This window comes from Cervus canadensis, chromosome 13, assembly GCF_019320065.1.
Source record: "Cervus canadensis isolate Bull #8, Minnesota chromosome 13, ASM1932006v1, whole genome shotgun sequence".
NCBI classification, from domain to species: domain Eukaryota; kingdom Metazoa; phylum Chordata; class Mammalia; order Artiodactyla; family Cervidae; genus Cervus; species Cervus canadensis.
Window position 1 is genome coordinate 52,777,818 of NC_057398.1, and position 25,330 is coordinate 52,803,147.

At 36.5% G+C, this 25,330-nt stretch overlaps 1 protein-coding gene across 1 annotated transcript in view; it reads left to right on the forward strand.

Moving 5' to 3' along the window:
* AIDA (axin interactor, dorsalization associated) overlaps positions 1-25,330 on the forward strand; it is a 49,516-nt gene that overhangs the window by 2,681 nt on the left and 21,505 nt on the right. Inside the window, exons 2-6 of the mRNA XM_043485621.1 lie at positions 5,234-5,303; positions 14,937-14,990; positions 15,405-15,459; positions 21,393-21,456; positions 21,700-21,806. Coding sequence (XP_043341556.1) covers positions 5,234-5,303; positions 14,937-14,990; positions 15,405-15,459; positions 21,393-21,456; positions 21,700-21,806 — 350 coding nt within the window. The remainder of the gene's footprint in view (positions 1-5,233; positions 5,304-14,936; positions 14,991-15,404; positions 15,460-21,392; positions 21,457-21,699; positions 21,807-25,330) is intronic.

Below are 25,330 nucleotides of genomic sequence, written 5' to 3' on the forward strand. Positions count from 1 at the left end.
AGGAGTGTGTTCATGGGATGTTGATGTTGAGGGAGGGAATAAGCATGTTTGTACTTACTGCAAGGTAAGAATATCATAGCTTGAACAGTTTCATCAGCTGTTCAGTCAGCAAGTGAGAGCTAAGCATATAGACATGAATAACATTTGATCTTCACCCTCATAGTACTGAGTCTAATGGAGGATTTTAAAACAAATGGTATTTCTGTCACAGGAGTATGAAAAGAGTAAGTGCTACCACTCTTCCTTGCTGTTTCCTGAAGCCTGCCTCTGCCTTAGGCCATTTGTCCTTTTTCTGGAACACTCCCTGTTGTCTGGGTTGCTGGATCACCTCCTTCAGGTCTTTGTCCAAATATTATCTTCCCTGTGAGACTCTCTCTGGCCACCCTATTTAAAACTGCCGGGTTAAAGGTGGGCTGAATTGGGAGACTGAGATCGACTTGTGTACACTGTTAATGCTGTGTGTAAAATAGACAAACTAATGAGAACCTACTGTGGGGCACAGGGAATTCTACTCAGTGCTCTGCGGTGACCTGAGTGGGAAGGAAATCCAAAAAAGAGGGGATATGTGTAAACATACAGCTGATTCCCTTTGCTATAGCATAAACTAGCATAACATTGTAAAGCAAGTATACTCCAATAGAAATTAATTAAATAAAGATTGCCCAGTTAAGTCTGCTATCCACTCCCACTCCCTCTCACCTCATTCTTGCACATCCAACCCCCTAATCTTGGTTTTCTTCCATAGTGTTTACCATCATTTAAAATACAATGTACTTTCTGTATTCATTTGGTTTGTCATCTCCCTCTCCACTTGAATGTCAGCTCTTTGAGGACACAAAACGGGGAGCTGTCTGTTTTGTCCTCGACTGTATGTTTAGTGGCCAGAGTAGTGGTGGGCTGGTGTGTGTGTGGGTGTTAGTCGCTCGGTGGTGACCAACTCATTGCGAGCCCATGGACTGTACCCCACCAGGCTCCTCTGTGCATGGAATTCTCCAGGCAAGAATACTGGAGTGGGTTGCCATTTCCTTCTCTTATCTAGATATTATGTAATTGTTGTATTCTAGTGAATGGCTTGATTCAGGAGTATGCCGTGGAAGCATTAAGGAGTTGATGCCACGATACTGTTGGAAAATCTAAACAAATTATGTCAAAACTAAAATTGCTCTCCTAAATATGCATAGTCAATTAAAAACAACTCTTATCTAGCAGGTTACCTCTCTCAGCAGCCTGTGGGTGGGTACCTGCCCCCTAACTTAGGGTAGAGTGGCATGGACTCTCTTTTCCCTATGTCATAGAATCAGTCTTAAGGTATTGATCCAGCACATGGATGCTCAATAAATATTTGTTAAATGAATGGGTGAGTTTGAAGATTGGATACCTATTAATCGTCTTTACTATGTCTGATATCAGCGCCTCTCAAGGTGTGGTCCCAGATCTTTGCTGGTCTGCAAACGGTTACTGGTATGCAGTGAGATAAGTAAAGAAATTGGGATTTAAGATTTAGGAACTTTATTGCAATTTGACATCTTCATGATAGTTTTTATTTTATTTTACAAAAGCATTAGGCTAGAACAGATTGGGGGCAAAAAGCTCATCCTTCACTCTAGATAGTTTGAGAAGAACTGTCATAGATTGCTGTGGGACTTCTGTGGGTCACTTGTTTATGTTCTTTAAGTATATTTAAAACTTCCCCTTGAGGATAGTCCTGTATTAACTGTAGGCACCCTTGTAAACTGAGGTTATTCTCTAGAGAAGGACAGTTGGCAGGTTTCTCTCCTTTACTAATAGAATGTCAACTCTTACCTGCTCTTCTGATACCTAGAGCATGTGGGTTTTTCCTCAATGGACAGATTTATGTCTCATTTTGTCTTAAAATGGTGCAGTCGTTTATGGGTTTGGTTTTTTTGCCTAGGTTTTTTAAAAAGTTTTTAAAAATAACTATTGAGATTTAATAATCTACAGTGAAATTCACCATTTTACAATTCAGTGAATTTTTAGTAAATTTACCAAGTTGCACAACCATCACTACAATCAAGTTTTATAGCATTTCCATCACCCCACAAAGATCTCTGCACATTTGCAGTCATTCCATATTCCTGCTCTAGTCCCAGGCAACTGTTAATTTACAGTCTGTCTCTAAAGATGAAATGATCTTTTCTGGACATTTTATGTAAATTGAATCTTATGGTCTGTATGTGGCTTCTTTCATTTAGCATCCTGTGTTTGAGTTTCATCCATGTTGTTGCATGGATCAGTCTTTTGTTCCTTGTTATTGATGAGTAACATTGCATTGTATGGATATACCATATTTTGTGTATCCATTCACTAATTGATGGACATTTGAATTCTTTCTAGTTTTTAATACTGCTGTGAACATTTACATGCAAGCCCTTGTGTGCACGTGTATTTTCATTCTTAGGTAGATACCCACGGAATGGAATTGCTGGCTCATATGGTAAATTTATGTCTAATTTTTAAAAGGAAACTGCCAAATGGTTGATCAAACTGGGTGTACCATTTTACGTTTCTACCAACAATATATGAGAGTTCCTGTTTATCCACTTTGGCAGCATTTGTTACCATGTGTCTCTCTGATTATAGCCATTCTAGTGGGTATATAGTGTATTTCCCTGGTTTTAATTTGCCTTTCTCTTACAACTAAAGACACTAAGCCTCTTTTCTTTGATGCTTATTTTCCTTGTAAATCTTGTTTGTAAAATGTCTTCAAACCTTTTGCCTGTTTTTCAATTGAGTTGTCTTTTCCCTAGTGAGTTAGAAGGGTTTTTTGGTATATTCTGGATATAAGTCCTTCATCAGATAGGATATATGATTTGCAAATATTTCCTATGGTCTTCCTTCTGACAGTGACCTGCTTAGGTTAGCAGTCACTGTTGGCGTATTGTGTGGGCGCGTGAGTGTGCTAAGTTGCTTCAGTCGTGTCTGATTCTGGGTGACCCTATGGACTGCAGCCCACCAGGCTCCCCTGTCCATGGATTCGCCAAGCAAGTGGAACTAGTCAGATAAAGAAACTGCCACACTGTAGCTTGCCTGAATTCAGGGATGTACAGTTGACATTGTTAAGTGTAGACTGTGATTCCTAAAGAGAACTATACGCAGATGGTAGACTATCAGTAGTTAGAAAGTAAATGAAGTACTGTACGGGACTTTGTATGGGACAAGTATGGCTTTGACTATTTCTAACTATACTTACTCCTGCTTAAAATCTGCAAAGAGTGCGTCTAGGAATGACATTTTAGGAAAAATACTCTGGGATTTCCAGTTTGGGAGGAAAAGAAATAAATGGATGGAAACATTTTAAGTAACATAGTAGAACTATCCTGGTAAACGTTATGATTTCATGTAGGAGTTTCTTGCATTATGATAAGAAGAATGTGAACCTTTCATAGACTGAATAGAAGTCGTCAAGTGAACTTTATGCCTGATCTTTAAAGATACGATTACATAGAATAGAACTTCCATCTAAGGCTTTTTGGAAACATGGTGAACTTCTTTTGCTGTGGCTTGGTAGGAAATCCAGCACATGCACCTCTTGTATCCCTGCCTCCGTTCCCCACCTGGGATAGTATAGTATGCTTGGGAATTGTAGTTTCAATTTCTTTAGCCAGTTATAAAATGTTTCACCAAAAAAGTCCTTTTGGTTCTTCGGTTCCCCTACCCCCTGCTACCCTGCAAATTTTAAAAGTTAAAATAAATATCATATAACATGAGATTTATCATTGTGAGGTTGTACAATTTGGTAGATTTTAGTCCATTCATAATGTTACGCCAGCATCACCACTGTCTAATTCCAGAGCATTTCCATCACCCTCATAAGAAACCCTTACCTGAAATGGGTCACTTCAGTTCTCTCCTTTCCCAAGCCCCTGACAACCACTAATCTGCTTTATATCTCTATCGATTTACCCATTCTGGATATTTCATGTAAATGGAATCAGGTAACACATGATCTTTTACGTCTGACTTCTTTCATTTAGTTTAATGTTTTTAAGGTTCATCCATGTTGTAGCATGTATTAGTATTTTATTCTTTATGGTCAAATAATATTCCTTTGGATGTGTGCACCACATTTTGTTTATCTGGGGTATTTGCACTTTTTGGCTATCATGCATAATGCTGCTACTGTGAACATTTATGTACTCTGTGTGTGTGTGTGAACATGTTTTCTGTCCTCTTGGGAATATACATAGGATTTTGAAACTGCTGGGTTATATGGTAACTCTATGTTTAACTTTTTGAGGAGCTGCCAAATTGTTTTCCACAATGACTGTACCATTTTACTTTTCCTTACTTCAGTGTGAGGATTCTAGTTTCCACATCCTTGCCAACAGCCATTGTAAGTTTTCTCCCCTCTTTTAAAAGTCATACCCATCCTGGTGGGTGTGAAGTGGTATCTCATTGTGGTTTTGATTTGTATTTCTCTAATGACTAATGATATTATATTCATGTGCTTATTGATCACTTTTATATCTTTGGAGAAAATGTCAGTCAAGTCCTTTACTCATTTTTAAATTTAGTTATTTTGTCTTTTTATTGTTTAGCTGTAAGCATCACTCCTTTGGTTTTTGGTGTCTCAAAAATAGTTCTGGATTTTTATTGTTGAGCTTAGGCTTGTAACACAGATCCACCCTTGAAAATTCATCCAAGGCTAGCTGCTGTTTATAAGTATGATGATAACTGGGCAAACAATGATTTCCGTGTCTGATCGGTAGGGAATTTTCTTTATTTGCCTTGAAAGATATGTTCAAAAGTATAATTTGATAGAGTATCATCACTTTGTTACAGCTGTAATTTGAACTAGTCTTATCAGCAAATTAATGATAGACTGATAAAATATCTTCAGTCAGTACTGTTATTGGTGTTCACTGGAAGTGTTTAAGCTGAATCTGGACAACTGCTATTGGTTTATTGTAGAAGAAAATCATGTGTACTGAAGAAAGTTGAATTAGATGTTATTTGGAATTCTTTCCAGCTCTGTGATTCTGTTTTTATGGTCTCAAGCTGAAATTTATCCCAGTGAAATGGTTTGAAAAATATTGTATCTTATTTTCATTGTTGCACAGTTAAATTCTAATGATAGTGTAGATTTATACTTTGAAAACAGAAGAAAAGTGTTATTGTACTTCACTGTTTTTTAATATTTAAATTGTTTTACCTTGTACTTGAAATACTTTGCTGTCCTTCACTTCTAAAGAATGTTTGTTTCTTCTTACAGATTAGCGAGACACCTACAAAAAGAGGCCCAAGCTCAACACAATAATTCTGAATTCACAGAAGAACAAAAGGTACCATAAAATAATCTCTAGATACATCAGATTCCAAGTGAAAAAGGGTCTGTCTTTTGAGTCCATTAAGCAAAAACAAACAACAAAAGCCATTATAGTTAAGTACAAAGAATGATACTGATTATGCTTTACTGGTCATTAAGTAATCAGAGATATCACATGATTCACATGCAGTGAATTTCTCACTTAATGAATTTCTTTTCTCAGTCATTTAGACTTTAACTTTAGTGGAGACCATCCATTCTTTGGTTGGGAGGAGGGGGAACCAGAAACTGGAGTGAGATTGTGAGTAATTGCATCCCACCTCTTAACTCTGAACTCCCTTAACTTTTTCCACCTCCTCTCAAAACAGACAAAAACCAAACAACCACCCCTGAAAAAAATTAGTTCACGTCAAAAATTTGGCATGAGTCCATCAACAAAATAAATGCATAAAGTTTCAAAATGTTTCAAGAGTGTCCTTTCTCCTTGAATTAAAATTTTAATGTGTCGAGTTGATTCCCTGTACTGCTGAAGACTATGAAAGATGGGTTATTTTACGAAGCTTTACTTTTAACAGAATGAGAAGAAATGGGAGGAAACAATCCATATTTTCTCCTAGCTCAAGGGGTCCAATGTTAAGTCAGATTTTAATCTCTTAGATAATGAAGAAAATTAATGTCAGTTTTCCTCTTATTAAGAAAAAACATTGTGAAAACTGTGGCAACTTAATTTGCTTTTATCCTTTTTTTGTACAAAGAGTGGGAATGACTCTTTGAACACTTCTTAGGCTTATACTCATTTGATTCTTCTTTATAAGAGTTTGAAAAGAAAAAACTCCCAAAGATTAGGGTCAGTCATATTTCTTACACAGGTTAGTATGTTTGCATTTAAAACTGTTTAGAGTCTGTGTTATCTAACATATCTTTATTTTGTATTTTAAAAAGAAATAGCACTTTTAAAATTTAAAAGTGTAGTTTTCTTTTTTCCGTAATAATTGCTAGTATCGATGATAGATAGATGGCATCACCAACTCAATGGACATGAGTTTGAGTAAACTCCGGAAGTTGGTGATGGACAGGGAGGCCTGGTGTGCTGCAGTCCCTGGGATGGCAGAGTCAGTTATGAGCATTATGAGCAACTGAACTGACTGATGATAGATTTAGGAAACAGGATTTTAGCCTGGGAAAATAATTAGGTCAGAGGAAATATTTGGTTTGCAAAAGGAAAGGGAAAAGGACTATATGCTTTATCACGTCCAAGATTTGTGATATCTGTCTAGGAATGACTAGGATGTGATCAGCAGACATCACAGAATCAAAGGTTAAAACATCTACATTTTGAAACAATCTTAACTATCTGAATATGTAACTTTAACAGCTAACAAAGCATGTCATGAATATGGAATCAAAATGAAAGCTTTGGAAATTAAAAAGTTTGACAGCCATGTTTTAATCACCTGTTTGCCTCGAGTTACTTATATGCCTCATCTTCAACATCTGCTGCTTAGGTATAGGATCTAATATGAACTCAAATATAAAGTGATTTGACCTAAAACATACTACAGTTTTTTAAAATGTTATCAAGAAATGAGCTTTGGCATTTGATGATGATTAGACTAATGAGACAAAATCAGCTTTTTCTTAATTTTCTTTAACTTCCTGAGGCTTAAGCTGGGTGTTTGATAATGCTGTTTGTTTAATCTTTAACTTATACCTGTTTATAGTAGGTGCCCAGCTGCTTTCTTTTTAGCTTACACAGATCCACCCCTCCATGAGGCCCAGGAGGCAGCATGACCTAGAGAAATGAGCCTGAGATCTGAAGTGAGAAGACTTGGTCTTGAACTCTGGCTCTGTCTCTGGGCCTTAAATCCCTTGTGTACGAAGTGAGGGATGAGATGACCCTAAATGATCTTGAAAACCATCTCTAAATCTTCAAATGACCTCTGCCTTTGAGGTAGTCTGCTCCTCCTCCTTTTCTGGAGACCTGATTTCTGAGGTATTTAGTATTTAAAAACCTGCCTAGGAGGCATATGTGGCTGCCATTTGTGTCTCCAGAGAGAGCTTGTGCCTGCCTGCCTATTCCTTGGGCTTGGGAGAAAGACCTGCCCCCATCCCTCATTACTCTGTACTACATTATGAATACAAGGCAAGTCAAGGCATTTAAAAATTTAACTTTCCTCAAAAATACAGATAAAACATTCACAGTGGGCAAAAAACGTCACTTTGGCATATAGGCTTATTTAATGTCACATAAGGAAAAAGTTCTACAGTTTGTTGTGACTGTGTGGATCACAACTGTGGAACATTCTTAAAGAGATGGGAATACCAGAGCACCTGACCTGCCTCCTGAGAAATGTGTATGCAGGTCAAGAAGCAACCATTAGAACTGTACATGGAACAACAGACTGGTTCCAAATTGGGAAAAGAGTACATCAAGGCTGTATATTGTCACCCTGCTTGTTTAACTTACATGCAGAGTACATCATGAGAAACGCTGGGCTGGACGAAGCACGAGCTGGAATCAAGATTGCCGGGGGAAATATCAATAACCTCAGATAAGCGGATGACACCAACCACCCTTATGACAGAAAGCGAAGAGGAACTCAAGAGCCTCTTGATGACAATGAAAGAGGAGATTGAAAAAACTGGCTTAAAACTCAACATTCAAAAAACGAAGATCAGGGCATCCGGTCCCATCACCTCATGGCAAATAGGTGAGGAAACAGTGGAAACAGTGACAGACTTTCTTTTCCTGGGCTCCCAAATCACTGCAGATGGTGACTGCAGCCATGAAATGAAAAGACACTTGCTCCTTGGAAGAAAAGCTGTGACCAACCTAGACAGCATGTTAAAAAGCAGAGACATTACTTTGCCAACAAATGTCCATTTGGTCAAAGGTATGGTTTTTCCAATAGTCATGTATGGATGTGAGAGTTGTGCTATGAAGAAAGCTGAGCACGGAAAAATTGATGCTTTTGCACTGTGGTGTTGGAGAAGACTCTTGAGAATCCCTTGGATTGCAAGGAGATCCAACCAGTCCATCCTAAAGGAAATCAATCCTGAATATTCATTGGGAGGACTGATGCTGAAGCTGAAACTCCAATACTTTGGCCACCTGATGTGAAGAAATGACTCATTGGAATAGACCCTGATGCTGGGAAAGATTGAAGGTGGGAGGTGAAGGGGATGACAGAGGATGAGATGGTTGGATGGCATCACTGACTTGATGGACATGAGTTTGAGCAAGCTCCGGGAGTTGGTGATGAACAGGGAAGCCTGGCATGCTGCAGTCCATGGGATGGCAGAGTTGGACACGACTGAGTGACTGAACTAACTGAACTGAAGGAAAAAGTCAGAGACTCCAAGTTAATAAATGATTAGAAAACAAAGATTTCCCAGACATTATCTGGAGAACATTGACTCAGAAAAATTAATAGATGTTATATCAACAGAGTTTGTGACTTTTCAGGGCTTTTAACATGCTAATGTGTATGTTGGATATTTAAAGAGTTGGGTAATGGAGTATTTCTTAAATTTGTTTGCTTTTGGAAGCCTCCCTCCTCTTCTCTTTATAATATTTCATTGGGTCTAAAGAACATGTTATGGGAAATTTTGAAACCGACTCTTAGGTCTGCAGAATTACTTGAATGCCAGACCTGACATGTAAGCCAAAGGAGAAGAAACTTGATTGTGTTTCCTTAAAAGAGAAAAACGGAGAATGTTCTTTACATTAGTTTATGCAAAACTATTCTATATGTTTTCTATTTTGAATTATATTCTTTGTGCTTTTACTATTTTAAATGTATTTGTAGCAGTGACAGATTTTAGAATTATGCCAACCATTCAACAATTTGTAGAACTTTAAAAGAAGATTTTTTTAAAAACCACCATATTTCTTTTTTTTTTTTTTTTCATTTTTTTTATTAGTTGGAGGCTAATTACTTTACAATATTGTAGTGGTTTTTGCCATACATTGACATGAATCAGCCATGGATTTACATGTGTTCCCCATCCCAATCCCCCCTCCCGCCTCCCTCCCCGTCCCATCCCTCTGGGTCTTCCCAGGGCACCAGCCCTGAGCACTTGTCTCATGCATCCAACCTGGGCTGGTGGTCTGTTTCACCCTTGATAGTATACTTGTTTCAATGCTGTCTCTTAGAACATCCCACCCTCGCCTTCTCCCACAGAGTCCCAAAGTCTGTTCTGTACCTCTGTGTCTCTTTTTCTGTTTTGCATATTGGGTTATCGTTACCATCTTTTTAAATTCCATATATATGCGTTAGTATACTGTATTGGTCTTTATCTTTCTGGCTTACTTCATTCTGTATAATGGGCTCCAGTTTCATCCATCTCATTAGAACTGATTCAAATGAATTCTTTTTAATGGCTGAGTAATATTCTATGGTGTATATGTACCATAGCTTCCTTATCCATTTGTCTGCTGATGGGCATCTAGGTTGCTTCCATGTCCTGGCTATTATAAACAGTGCTGCGGTGAACATTGGGGTGCACGTGTCTCTTTCAGATCTGGTTTCCTCGGTGTATGCCAAGAAGTGGTATTGCTGGGTCATATGGCAGTTCTATTTCCAGTTTTTTAAGGAATCTCCACACTGTTCTCCATAGCGGCTGTACTAGTTTGCATTCCCACCAACAGTGTAAGAGGGTTCCCTTTTCTCCACACCCTCTCCAGCATTTATTGCTTGTAGACTTTTGGATAGCAGCCATGCTGACTTGCGTGTAATGGTACCTCATTATGGTTTTGACTTGCATTTCTCTGATAATGAGTGATGTTGAGCATCTTTTCATGTGTTTGTTAGCCATCTGTATGTCTTCTTTGGAGAAATGTCTGTTTAGTTCTTTGGCCCATTTTTTGATTGGGTCATTTATTTTTCTGGAATTGAGCTGCAGGAGCTGCTTGTATATTTTTGAGATTAATCCTTTGTCTGTTTCTTCGTTTGCTATTATTTTCTCCCAATCTGAGGGCTGTCTTTTCACCTTACTTATAGTTTCCTTTGTTGTGCAAAAGCTTTTAAGTTTCATTAGGTCCCATTTGTTTATTTTTGCTTTTGTTTCCAGTATTCTGGGAGGTGGGTCATAGAGGATCTTGCTGTGATTTATGTTGGAGAGTGTTTTGCCTATGTTCTCCTCTAGGAGTTTTATAGTTTCTGGTCTTACATTTAGATCTTTAATCCATTTTGAGTTTATTTTTGTGTATGGTGTTAGAAGGTGTTCTAGTTTCGTTCTTTTACAAGTGGTTGACCAGTTTTCCCAGCACCACTTGTTAAAGAGGTTGTCTTTTTTCCATTGTATATCCTTGCCTCCTTTGTCGAAGATAAGTAAAAACCACCATATTTCTAAAGTACTTTCTTTATGAAACTTTCTACTGTTGGCTCACAGTAATATTTCAAAACTCTTTGGTGAATAAATGCTTTGTTAGATCTTAGATTATTGTTATTTATTTATATTATTATTTTAATGAGAGGAATCATTTTTTTAGAGGGTAACTTATATACTTCTCATTATTTATGTTAAATGTGAAGAACTCTAAAGCCACACCACTGATCTCTCTTAACTTTATTAGTTGTGGTAGAAAATCTTCATATGGATTTTCTATTCATAATCTCAAAGATTTCTGGTGGAAAATAAGAAAGTTTATAATTCTTATTTGATCCTCCCTCATGATCAGTTTACTTAGCTTTCATTTCATTTCTTAATAGTTTTGTCATTATAACAACTGGGTTTAGTCGCCAAAAAATAGCTGCCAAAAGCTTTCATTCCATTAAATTCCCTACTTTGGTGTAGTAGATTTTCTCATGTAAGTTTCTGGACAGAATAGAACATCCTGTCTCATGATGCTTAGAAAGTTTTTCCCTGTTTTGAATCAGATTTCGTGGTGATGAGAATTCCAGCACTATATGCTTGTTTTATATTTTACAGGTCTCCCTTTCCACTGCCTCCTCCCTTGTTTTCTTTCTTCTCTTCCTTCCCCCAGCTAGAAGAGAGGTGAAGGGCTGTCTGAATCTAAAAAATAGTCTGGATTGAGATTATACTCCTTAAACTCCATGTATTTTTGTAAACTATTTTTTCCTTAATATGTTTTGGCAAAATTACTGTAGCTCTTTAATTGTTAACTGCTTTTTTCCTTTAATAGCTCTTTTGGAGTTAACCAGTCCCCTAGCTAATGACAAAGTAAAACAGCCAGTATTCTGAAAATGACAACATTTTCCACTTATATATCATGTTAGACATATGTAATTAATTTGAATGAAATGCTAATTATTTAAATTTTTCAAAAATTAAGTTCACTTTCCTTGAATGCTTAGTCTTTATGTATATTAGTCAGGATTTATGTTCTGTGCTTCTTAATAATTTTTCTGAACCATTTCTTTCTAAGAAAGGTGGAATAATGACAGTAGCAAGCACTTGATTTTGACGTCAATAAATGCTACATGTTTTAAAAGTCATTGCTGTGGCTGAAAAATGATAGTGTTTCACTCTTTTTTTTAATACTGATGTTGGGTGTGGTCTCTTAAAATAGTTATGAATAATGCCTATTGGTATTTTGCCATAGTTTCAATAGACTCTGTAAAAAACTGTTGCTTCTTAACTTGAAGAAATATTTAAATTTAAAATAGGTTATTAGTGGACTTATAGTTGTTAAACTAGAATATATTTTACCTGAAATGTTAAAAACATCAAGTGGATTGTATAGTAAAGAAGGAAAAGTAGTTAACTAATATTTTTAAAGACTTAACTCATTGATACATGTCCCTTAATACAGACAGCCCTTTTTCAAAACCATTTTTCCAACAGAACATAAGTGTGACCAAATGGTATTAAAATAAGTGTATTGCTTTGTTGTATATATTGCTATTGTATTGAAGACATTGATGTCCAGGACAAGTTACTTAACCTTTCTTTGGTTTTCACATCTTATAGATGTGAAATGGTTTTATCTAGTGCATAGCGCTATAGTCAGGATTAAATGAATCAATGTGGGTAAATCACCTAGGAGAGTCTGTCACTTAGTAAGTGCTCAATAGGTTTTAGCCATTACTAACTATATTAAAAATCATTTACTAGTTTTGTCAGATTTGAGTGGTTTATATGAACACCACTGATTTAGGGATATTAGATTTTATATAGAAAAGATTGTTGCTGGTTCCCCTCCAACAGCTGTTTCAGAGGGTAAATAAATCTGTATCTTGAATCCTTTTACAGAAATTATATTAAATATAATATTTAAATATAAAATTTCAGAATAAAATTGGACATTTTCTAAACTCACATTAAGATTAAAGGAAATTTTAAAGATGGTGGAAATAGTTAAATATTGTTATTAGTTCCTTGACCAAAAGTCTTATCTTTTGCTCAGTTGTAGTTTATTTATTTTTGAAAATTTTTTATTGATGTATACTTGATTTACAATGTTGTGTTAGCTTCTGGTGCACACCCAAGTGATTCAGTTATACATATATATACATATTCTTTTTCACTTTCTTTTCCATTATGGTTTGTTGTACGATAGTGAATACAGTTCCTTGTGCTATACAATAGGACTTTATTGTTTATCTGTGTTATATATAGTACTTTGTGTCTGCTAATCCGTGCTCCTAATTTATCCCTTCCCCTTTCCCCTCTGGTAACCGTAAGCTTGTTTTCTTTGTCTGTGAGTCTGCTTCTGTTTCATAAATAAGTTCATTTCTGTCATATTGTAGATTCCAAATGCGAGTGATATCATATAGTATTTGTTTTTCTCTTCTGACTTACTTCACTTGGTATGATAATCTCTAGGTCTGTCCATGTTGCTGCAAATGGCATTTCATTCTTTTTTATGGCTGAGTGGTATTCCTCTGTGTGTGTGTGTGTGTGTGTGTGTGTGTATGTATTTTTTATCCATTCATCTGTCAGTGGACATTTATTTACCTTACTTCATGTCTTGGCTATTATGTAAGTGCTGCTATGAACGTTGAGGTGCATATGTCTTTTCAAATTATAGTTTTCTCTAGATATGTGCTCGGGGGTGGGATTGCTGGATCATATGGCAACCCTATTTTTAGTTTTTTAAGGAACCTCTGTACTGTTTCCATAGTGGCTGCACCAATTTGCATTCCCACCTGCAGTGTAAGAGGGTTCCCTTTTCCCCGTACCCTCTCTAGCATTTGTTATTTGTAGAATTAGTGTTTTATTTTGTGAATTGCTATCCCAGCTATATAAAGCCTGAATGATAATTGCCTAGCCCTCACTAGCCTGAGTGCCAGATACCAGGACAATACTTGTTACTCTTCTTTGCTCCTCATTTATCTCCCAAAGAAAATTGACATAAGAGGAAACCACCAAATCTAGTTGACTGAACTTTTGCAAGTCATCAGTATGTGTAGAAAAACATCACTTTTCCCCAGAATATTGTATTGTGAAGGCATTGCAAATGTTGTACATATATACTTCATTTTTATGGTCAGGGTTTATTTCTAACAGAAAGTTAAGAAATTTTTTTTTGGAAAGATTTCAAAGTCTTGCTTGTCATAATTTAGCTGCCTGCTCTTGTGCATATTTGTTTTTTTGGTCTCCTTCTTTTCAATTCAACCGTAGTCATTCACGTTCTTTTTCTGACTACTGATTACCTGGTCAGTTGAAATAACCTGATCTAACCGTTAGTCTTTGCCCTTCTCTCCTTAACCCTAGGGACACGGTTATCACAACAGTTTTCTTAAAGGGTAAATCTGATAGCTATTCTTCTGTCCAAAAACTATCTGTGTAATTTATTGCTAAAGTAATAACAGATTCATTCCTCAGCTAGTCATAGAAGGTCCCCTTCATAATAACCACCCCCCCCCAACCCTTGCAACGCGCACACATTTCACATTTCAAACCTATCTCCCTATTTTCAGTTTGGGACTGAACTATGACGTTTTTCCAAGTTCTTTAGTTTTAGAAATCCTCCCAGTCACTGGGGCTTGATTTCTAATTTTGATTCCTGTCCTATTTCTTCAGGGCATATTAGCACTTACTTTGCTGACACCTGTAAACCAAGTTCCTCTGTTTTATGTTACAGTGATTTTGTATGTATCTTACATGTTTAATAGAAACATGAGCTTATTAAAGGCAAGGACTATGCCCTGTCATTTATATCTGTTTGATAACTATGATCTGACTATAAAGTTTGCCACCATTTATCACAAGTATTGATTTTGCTTAGCACTGCTGATACATTTAATTGAACAAGTTAAGATTGAACTTGAGTCAGCATTAAATTATACCATTGTGCTAACTTTCAGATATTTTTGATTTTAAGTCTTTTAGTGAATATCAGGCCTTATGGAGAAGAAGAGAAGGCAAAGCTTGGAGAGAAGATGTTTGAAGTCCTTTTCATTGCCCTTTAAGTCATATAGAAAGCTATCATCAAAGCAAATGATTTAAAATCAGTTGTGGCACGTTAGACCAGGAGTGAATATGTGCTCACCTTCTCTGCGTGTTCCCAGCCCTTTGCCTCCTGTTTTTCATCTCCAGAGTCTGCAAGATGCTAAAAAGAAATAGAATTTAACCTAACTTTTAAAATCATAGATTGCTTATCAATAAAAAATTAACTTGATTTTTGGCAACTAACAGTTATAATGTATTTGGTATTTATAACTTTTTCTTTTTCCTACAGAAAACCATAGGCAAAATTGCAACATGCTTGGAATTACGAAGTGCAGCTTTACAGGTAAATAGATTCCCCTCCTCTCAACTTTTTAATATAAGGAAAAGGAATTAGTATGAATTATTCTGATAAAATGTTAGGCATTCGTGTCAAAAGCAGTATAGTCTCAAAAGGATTTTTTAACAATAAGAATTCATGGATTAAATTCCTATTAAAAGATCTATTAGTTCAAGTTATATAAACTATAAAAATAAAAGATATGGCTTCAATTTTTTTCTTCAATATTTTTAGTCAGAATGTTCCAAAAAAACAAAAACTAATTTGGAATTTTTAATTTTTCTTTTTTAACCTTGAGAGCAAGAAATGGATTCTTTTATTTTGGCTACTTTTTGAATATTTTGTCAGTCATAAGAAAAGACATAGGGTGCAGTGAAGTCTTTGTATTAAAAATATGTAATTTGCATATTTTAAATTCAGTCCACACAGTCCCAGGAAGAATTTAAACTGGAAGATCTGAAGAAGCTAGAACCAAGTAAGCTTTATTTCATATTTTTTATTGATACTGCTTTAGAAAAATGTTTACATTATTATGGATATTAAGATTATTTAGCAGAGATGCTAATTTGAGTCTTTTCTGTTTCTATTTAATCCTATGTAATTTTTCATGCTTTTGTAATTCCTATAATATTTTTAGTAATTATTGTCTGGTTCATCTTGTGTGCTCAGCCATGTCTGACTCTTTGCAACCCCACAGACTGTAACCTACTAGATTCCCCTGTCCGTGGAGTTTTCCACACAAGAATACTGGAGTGGGTTGCCATTTCCTATTCCAGGGTACCTTCCCAAACGAGGGATCAAACCTGCAACTCCTGCATTGGCAGGTGGACTCATTACCCCTGCTACCTGGGAAGCCCTCTCACCTTCATTACAGAATGTGAAAAATTATTTGACTCTATGTTGTACCTCACCTATCTGTTTTAGCCTTTGTTTTATTCAGTTTAATAAGACTACAATTAAATTACTTTAGTAAACATTTATGGTAGATTCTACTGGAAAGTATAAAGTTATAGTCATTGATGCCTATTTGTAATGAATGTCACTGAAAACTGCAGTCCCGCTGTTTGAACTGCTCTATAAAATACTTCCTTATTGTCCCCATTTTCCTTCCTGAAAGTTTTTTTTTTTTTGAAGTAAACAATTCCTTCAGATATTTTAGTGGTTAGGATGTGCTAGATGAAGCTTTTTTGCTGGTTCAAATGAATGTTCTCTTAGAGGAAATGTTTGAAATATAGGCAAGGGCGCAAGTATTGAATATCACCACAGTCAATTTTAGGACATTTTTTATCACCCCATAAAGAAACCCTGTATCCATTAGCATTTACTCATTTCCCTCTAGCCTCCCCTGATTTCCAGCCCGAGGCAACCACTAATCTACTTTTTGTCTCTATAAATTTGCCTATTCTGAACATTTCATATAAATGGAATCATACAATAATTGGTCCCTTGTAAGTACCTGTATATCAGATTATTTTAAGAAAAACATATTTGTGCTCAGTCACTCAGTCGTGTCCGACTCTTTTGTGACCCCCATGGACTGTAGCCCACCAGGCTCCTCTGTCCATGGAATTTTCCAGGCAAGAATAGTGGAGTGGGTTGTCATTTCCTCCTCCAGTGAATCTTCCCAATGCAGGGATCGAACCCACATCTCTTGTGTCTCCTGCATTGGCAGGCGGGTTCTTTTAAAAAAAGATTTCAGCTGCATTGAGGATGTCTGAGTTATATTATGTTTCTGAAGAAAATTAGAAATGTTCAATTTTAAATGATAAGAATAGGATTTGGGATCCTCATTTAGTAACTGTTTTCCATCTCTTTTTAATTTGTTTCCAAATAAAACTTAAAAATATGTAGGTTGGAAGCATGAGACAAGAGCTCGGGCCTGGTGCACCGGGAAGACCCAGAGGGATCGGGTAGAGAGGGAGGTGGGAGGGGGGGATTGGGATGGGGAATACATGTAAATCCACAGCTGATTCATGTCAATGTATGACAAAAATCACTACAATATTGTAGAGTAATTAGCCTCCAACTAATGAAAACATAAATGGGAAAAAAAATATGTAGGTTCACTGTAAAGACTGTAAACACTTATAATCAGATGTTTATTATCTCTTTCCATGGACACACGTGATTTTTCCTCCTCTTGGCTCATAGACTCTCTTGTTGGTAATAATGATCACCATTTTTTAGAGTAGCAGGAATGTGCCAAACACTCAGATAAATAGTCTCAACCACATTTTGCTGACACTTGCCCATGATTTTACAGCTTGTAAATGCTAGAACTGGGTTGAGTTCGAAGTGATCTCAGAGCCTACATTTCTACCATTACACTCTGTTATTAATACTTATAATCATGCAGTATTGACATCAGTCCTTGTTATCATGATTCTTCAGGTCAAACTGCTGAGAGATTATTGACCCATGTATTTGTGGAAGATGGAACTGAAATCTACATTTGTTTTCTGATTTGTTTGTTTTTATGACTTGGGGTGGGAATAGAGAGGAAAGAGTGTAATTTGGATTTGTTTTTAATTATATTTTGATTTTATATAAAGCTTCTCATTTGGACTTCTCCCTTCCTGGTACTTACTGTATTTTTAGATGATTTTAATTTGCTTCTTGCCTCTTAAACTTAAATGTGTATGTTGTATCTCAGTAGGCTATGCCCTGTAATTAAGTTTGAATTTATAAAATCTAGATGCTTGTTTTGAGTTAATTATTTTATCAGAATTAAACATTTTCAATAAATTGGTATTTGACTATATTTCAGATTAAGTGTTCTTAGTCAACCTGGCCTCTGCCTCTTCTAATAATGTAAGGAAGGGAAAATTAACAAATGACTGTATCTTTCAACTTGTTGGTCTTAGTTGGTTTATTTTGCTAATATATTTTTCCTTCAAGATTTTTAAAATCTCTTTGTAATCCTATCTGAAATTCATACTAAAGCTAAGATCTTGAAAGGAATAGTTATTTAATTTTCTTATGTTAATCCTTAGTAATACACTACTTCTTACTCAAACATATCCTCCTATTACCACCCCATAAACTGTAAAATTCCCTTCCATTAATTAAACTTTCAAGGCCCCAAAGAAATCTCACCTTGCCCTGAAAGCGTCCTCTTCTCTCCTTGGCAGTAAGTAGACTCTGTCTCATGTTCTTTATAGGAGCACTTTTTATAGCCACTGTCATAGTCTGCCCTGTACTATTCTCACTAATATTTATTTATTCTCTCAAGAATATTGTGAATAACCTTTGTATTTCCCCCACAGAGCCTCAGTCAATGCTTTGCCTATAGTATGAACTTGGCAAAATTTTAAATTAAATAGAGTTAAATGTCTACAGGGAATTGTTTCCCATAATTTAAAATAAACTTTCAGATGGGAAGCACTTGCTCATTTTTCCTACCACAAAAATGAAAATTAGCTACAAAGAAAAAAAAAAGAAATACATTTGGGGGTGTGTGTGTGTGATTTTTAATGTCAGATTCAAGAGGGTGGCAGGCCATGCTCCATGAGAGTAGGCTGGGAGTGCTGAGTTCTCACCAATAGAGAGTATACCATCAAGTCAACATTCAGTGGGCCTGTATGCATTATTTCTACTGAATGAACCAGTTAGTCCCCAATCGTGGTGGACTCCACACTCATGATCACCCCTTCCATGAAATTATAAACTAGCTTTTCCTCTTCTCTACAACCTCCAAAAATATCAAGATTCATATTAGAAGAAAAATCCTATGTTAAGTTTATGTAGAATCTTATTTTAAAAGGACATTAGAATCCCTGTTATTCCCCAGTTGGTGAAAATGGAAGCCCATCCTACAATTACAGAAAGTGAGAAAGGTGCTGTTATTTTTCTTTCAAAATTATTCATACAAGTTAAATATCTGATATACTCTATACTTGTAAATACAAAATAAAGAAGAGGCTATTATCCCAAAACAGACATTTCCTTTTCAAAACTTTGATACCTAAGAAAAGAAAATACTGTTTAATTCTTCTATTATAATACAAATTCAGGATATTCTTAGTAAGTTATATGATTTTCAGCTGTTTTATTGACCTTTTGTTTATATTTTAAGGGTTGACTTTTTCCTTTTTGCTATTAAAATGTGGTCATTGCTGATATAAATATGCATAATGTTGTCACCCATTTCCCATTCTCAGCATCTAGCACAATACTGTGTGATTATTTGATATTTGAGTTGAATGAATAGTTTACTCACAATAAACAGTCAAGCACCAAGTTTAGAGGTGATATTCCTAAAATTTGAAAAATAGTCTTTCCTAGTGAGATCTAAAATAATAGGATTTTAGTCAGCCAGATAGGAATAACTATGGAGAGAATAAATTACCATATAATAATGTAGACTTTTACTTGAATGGTACTTTAAGTGTTCCTATGAAATGTCATATATTATGTTGTTAAATTTAATTCTCTCAACAGTCTGTGAAGAAAGGTAGAATATGATTTTGGAACTGGGGAAGCCAAGATTCACAGTAGTTACATGAATGCTCAAGTCATTAACATCATGGGAGGGCTAAGATCTGATTCAGATCTTTTGCCACTTGTCCTTTGCTTGTCAGACTTCAGCTTTGTGGTCCTTTCTGTTCCTTGAACAAACTCCTGCTGCAGAGCCTTTGTTGTTGCTCTGGCTTGTTCTCTAATATTTGGAGAGCCCTTGCCCAGAGCTGCTTGTGGACATTTCTTCTCATCCAGGTCATTCATGGCTCAAATGTCTTCTAATAATTCAGGTTTGAGCAGCCTACCCTCTTCACTTCAGCTGAAGTAATCCCTCTACTCCGCTGACACACGCATCCTCTGGGTCCTTCAGTCACAGTCTTAACATCATTGTGTTCATTTTGTGGCTTGTTATTGTCTGCTTTTCCTGACTAGGGTCTGAGATCCGTATGAGGGTGAGAACCCTCTGTCTTGATCACTGCCATATCTTAGAACTCAGTGCACATTTGTTGAGAAGAAGAAAGAGAGAGGAAGAAGGAGGGTAGGAGTTGGAAGGAGAGAGAGAATAAGAATGAGTGAAAATATAGACACAAGTCTCAGATTTCTCTCCCTGAAGGGCTTAGTAGGAGTGTATATATTAGAACTATGATAAACACATTTGACTCCTGTGGGAGTAAGGCATGTAATTGCAACCTGTACTCAGGGATTTCCTTTTTGAGGATGACAACATCCATACCTATTTCAGCTCCAAACTGCAGGACTCCAAAACTAGAATGAATAAGTTGAGTATAAACTCACAGAAACATTTTGGATCGTACAATTAATGCCATTACTTTACCTTCATATAACTGCAGGTAGATACTGGCAATCCATAAGAACAGATATGAAGCACCTCTCCAAATGTAGGTAGAATTGTAGAGCATCTCTCTTTTTAAGTTTCCTTGCCTGGATATAATCACTGACCACAACCATAATACAGGAAGTTGTAATATAGGAGATTGTTTGAAGACTTCTCTTGAGGATAAATCCCTCTTTGTGTTTGTGTATGCATATATATGAAGAAGAAAATGGCAACCCACTCCAGTTTTCTTACCTGGAGAATCCCATGAACAGAGGAGCCTGGCAGGCTACAATATCCATGGGGTCTCAAAGAGTCAGATGCAACTGAGTATGCAAGAGCCTGTATGTAAGCATATATGTATGTATATATTACATATGTATTATAAACTATGGTAAAAGTATATGATAATTATAACCTCACTACTATAAACTTTACCAGTTTTGTGGAGTTGAGGGGAAGACTAATCAAGACATAGAATAAGATAGGCTCATATCCCTCTCATTGGTCATCTTTGACACCAATCTTTTAATTAAAGTACTCCAGGGAGGAGTTGTCTTTCTCAGGTGCCCCATGTCTCACCTAGGATTTTGTACAGAGAACTATTTTGGAGTTCATTTCCCATAAGCACTCTGAGACTCTGGAAGTTACCTTCCTTGGAGTTCTGACAGTACTCTGAAATTACTGGTGCTTGGAGTGTGGATATTTTCATTTTGCTAAGATATTCAATGGGCAAGTGCATTGTGGCTTTGGATGATATGATTGGGAATTTTTTAAGTATTAATAGACACCCCCGTGGCTGAGCGGTGAAGAATCTGCCTGCAATGCAGGAGACACGGGTTCGATCCCTGGGTCTGGAAGATCCTCTTCAACCCATTCCAGTGTTCTTGCTGGGGAAAATCCCATGGACAGAGGAGCCTGGTGGGCTATGGTCCATAGGGTCACTAAGAATCAGACACGACTGAGCGATTGAACACACGCACACACACAAACACACACCATGTATACACACATATTAATAGGCATGGTAAAATTGACTAAAATCAGTCACTTACAATAAATTTTTTTATTCTGATTCATGACATAATTCATGTGTCTTTCTCTTTTTATTCTAGTCCTAAAGAATATTCTTACATATAATAAAGAATTCCCATTTGATGTTCAGCCTGTCCCTTTAAGGTAAAATAAATCAGCACCAGTATTTGTCTTCTTATTTTATCATCTTATTTTATACCTATTTTTCAGATATTTCTGGATGTATCATATCGATGTTGGTATCATTGATACCATTAATCCAACATATTAACATTTTATGTCAGCATTTTTTATATCAACATTTTACCTGGGAAATGAGTAGCTGTTTGGCTTCTCTCGTATATTTGGTTTTGTAGCTCACTGTTTTTTCTGTCCTTTTGCATGTAGAAGAATTTTAGCACCTGGTGAAGAAGAGAATTTGGAATTTGAGGAAGATGAAGAAGAGGGTGGTGCTGGAGCAGGGTCTCCTGATTCCTTTCCTGCCAGAGTTCCCGGTAGGTATCAGTTGTTAAAAATAACCATGGCTTAATTCACAGTCAAAGTTTTTGGAACTTACTTTAGTATTTGCTGGTGGGAGTAAAACCTCTCCAGGGTGCATGTCCATTTTAGGCAAAATTTTATGGTCATGTTATGGGCAGTAACTGTTTTATAAGTATAGCCTGGAATTATCTTACTATCTGTGTTGGGATCCCAAAGAGCACCCTCAGGTTCTGAGTTCACTAGGGGGCCTCACTCAGCATGTTGCTGTGCTCACAGCTGTGCTTTATCCCAGAAAAAGAATTACAGGCACAAAACCAGCCAAGGGAAATGTATGTGAGTGAAGTCCAGGGGAAACCAGGTGCAAGCTTCCAGGAGTCCTCTTCCAGTGGAGTCACACAGCTTGCACTTGATTCCTCTAGTGGCAAATTCTAACACAGGTGAAATGTCCCTTATGGAAGTGGGAAGCACATAAGAGACTACGCCCAGAGCCGTTACATAGACACCTTCTGCCTAGCACTGACCAAAATTCCAGACTCCCACAGGAAAGCGGATAATTCAGCATAAACCATATTGTTTATAAAAAGGATATAGGCATAGTGACCATCTTATCAGGGGTAGTAGCAACCCTCCCCAAATCCAGATTCCCAGATGCTAGTCGGGGGCTGACCTTGTAGTCAGGCCTTTGTAAGAGTGACCATCTCAAGCCTGCTATATTAACTCTTTTTCGGTTCACTATCAAATTTGGTCATTAAAAACTGGACCCAGGGAGAATGGCTACTAAGTAAATGCCTTTGTCTTCCCATCTGTTTTAAAGAAAGCAAATAGTGGTGAAGCTTTTTGTTTACAGCTGATCTTCCCTGCCTGTCAATAACCTAAGCAGGCATGCTGGATAAGTTTCTTATTTCTCCCATCACTGTTTTACTCTGTTCTGTTCTTATACAGCACACAGTTTTCATTTCTGGTCAATTAGTTCACTTTAGTGTAATATGCTGATATATTGTGATGTATTTTAGAATAGACTCCAGAAGCTTTAAAATACAGCTAGATACAATTTATGTGTTATCCTGATAACTTTCTTGGTCACAAAAGTACAGGCAGACCTTGGTAACAGGTTTAGTTCCAGATGACAATAAGGTGAGTATTGCAAGAAAGTGAGTCACACAAATTTTTTGGTTTCCCAGTGCATGTAAAAGTTACTTGTACAGTAGTCTGTTAAGTGTGTGATAAGCATTATGTCTAAAATTTTTTTTGTATTTCATTATATTTTTTGTTGAAGTATAGTTGATTTACAGTATTTCAGGTGCACAGCAAGGTGATGCACATATATTATTTTTCAGATTATTTTCCCTTATAGGTTATTACAAGATATTAACTGTAGTTCCCTGTGCTGTAAAAAACACTTTATTGCTAAAAAATGCTAACCATCATCTGAGCCTTCAGCTAGTCATAATCTTCTTGCTGTTAGAGGGTCTTGTGTTGATGGCTGCTGACATCAGGGTGCTGGTTGCTGAAGGTTGGAGCAGCCGTGGCAACTTTTTAAACTAAGACAGCAGTGAGGTTTGCCACCTAGGTTGACTCTTCCTTTCACAGTTTCTCTGTAGCATGCAGTTCTATTTAATAGCATTTCACCCATTGTAGAACTTCTTTCAAAATCGGAGTCAGTTCTCAAGTCTTGCCACTGTTTATCCACTAACTCTGCATAACATTCTAAATTTTTTGTTGTCATTTTAATAGTCTTCATGGCATCCTTACCAGGAGTAGATTGCATCTTGAGAAAACACTTTCTTTGTACATCTATACAAAGCAATTCCTCATCTGTTAAAGTTTTAGGAAATTGGAACAATCCAGTCACATCTTCAGGGTCCACATCTTATTCTAGTTCTCTTGTTATTTCCACTACATCTGCAATTAACAATAGTAACATCAGAGATCACAGGTCACTAGTCACTGTAACAAATATAAAAATAATGAAAAAGTTTGAAATATTGCAAGAATTATCAAAATGTGACACCGAGCCATGAGGTGAACAAATGCTGTTAGAAGTAGACTTGCTTGACACACGGTTACCACAAATGTTCAGTTTGTAAAAAATGCAACATCTGTAAAGTGCAATAAAGTAATAATAATAGTAATATTCCAGTGTTTATTATGCCCCTTGGGGTGGAGGCTTTATGGGGTCGAAGCAACGTAGGTTGAACCAACATACACTGGGCTTGAGTCTAATCTTAGTACATTACCAATTGCACCTGTTCTGTTTCTTTTTTTTAAATTTTTATTATTTATTTATTTGGCTGTGTCGGGTCTTAGTTGCAGCATGAAGGATCTTTAGTTGTGGCATGCAAACTCTTAGTTTTGGCGTGTGAACTCTTAGTTGTGGCATATGGAATCTAGTTCCCTGACCAGGGATCAAACCTGCCCCCCCACCCCCACCCCCACCCCACATTGGGACAGAGGAGCCTTAAACAATAGACCACCAGAGTAGTCCCAGTTGCATCTATTCTTAAACCAGTCTGAACTTCAATTTCTCTTTTATTTATAAAATGAGTTGATAATCATGCCTACCTCATAAGGTTCCTGTGAAGATTAAATAAGGTACTGCATATAAAGCTTTTAGCCTAGTCCCTGTCTTATATTGAATGTTAGTGAGGTGGTTATTCTCATCATCATCACCTTTCAATGGAGGTAACAATACTACACTATAGGATTACTGGGAAAATTACTGTAGATGGTAGCTATTATTGTTCATAATGTGTCTTCAGTATAAGGGCATTATTCCTAATATACCTTACTTTATGAAGAGAGATGTATTTTTCTTGCTTTTGTTATATATGTAGAAAATGTCAAAGTTGCTGAGATTGTGAGAGAAATTTTCTTGCTGTTTTACTTAACTAAACAGTTGTAATTCTGTTTTCAGCCCATGTATTGTAATTGCTAAAGCTTCTACTACTATAAATTTCTATCTGATTTGGTTGTCCACATATTTGCTATACAGACAGATCAACACTTTTATGGGTTTCAGATTGCTGAGTTGAAAGAAACTTTTACCATAAATTAAATCCATTTGCTATGTAAGGTTAAACCTAAACTTAATAGATTTTTGTATTCTGATATAGTATTGTGATAATTCATTTTAGAGGTAGAGAAAGCTTATTGAATCCTTCTAGTCTCTGAATTTCTTTTTTTAAAAAGTATATGTAGTTTAATTAACTATTTAGTTTAGGATCATTATTGTTCAGGCCTTATGTGTTAGTTGCCCAGTAGTGTCTGACTCCTTGTGACCCCATGGCTTGTAGCCTCTGTCCATGGAATTCTCCAAGCAGGAATACTGGAGTGAGTAGCAATTCCCTTCGCCAGGGGATCTTCCTGACCCAGGGATTGAACCTGGGTCTCCCACATTGCAGGCAGATTCTTTATCATCTGAGCCATAAGTGTCATTAAAAAATAATTTTTAAAATAATATTCATTGAAGTAGCAAGATGGCATTTAACTTTTTACTTAACTGGAGAGCAGGAAACATATTCTTTTCCTTGTTACACTG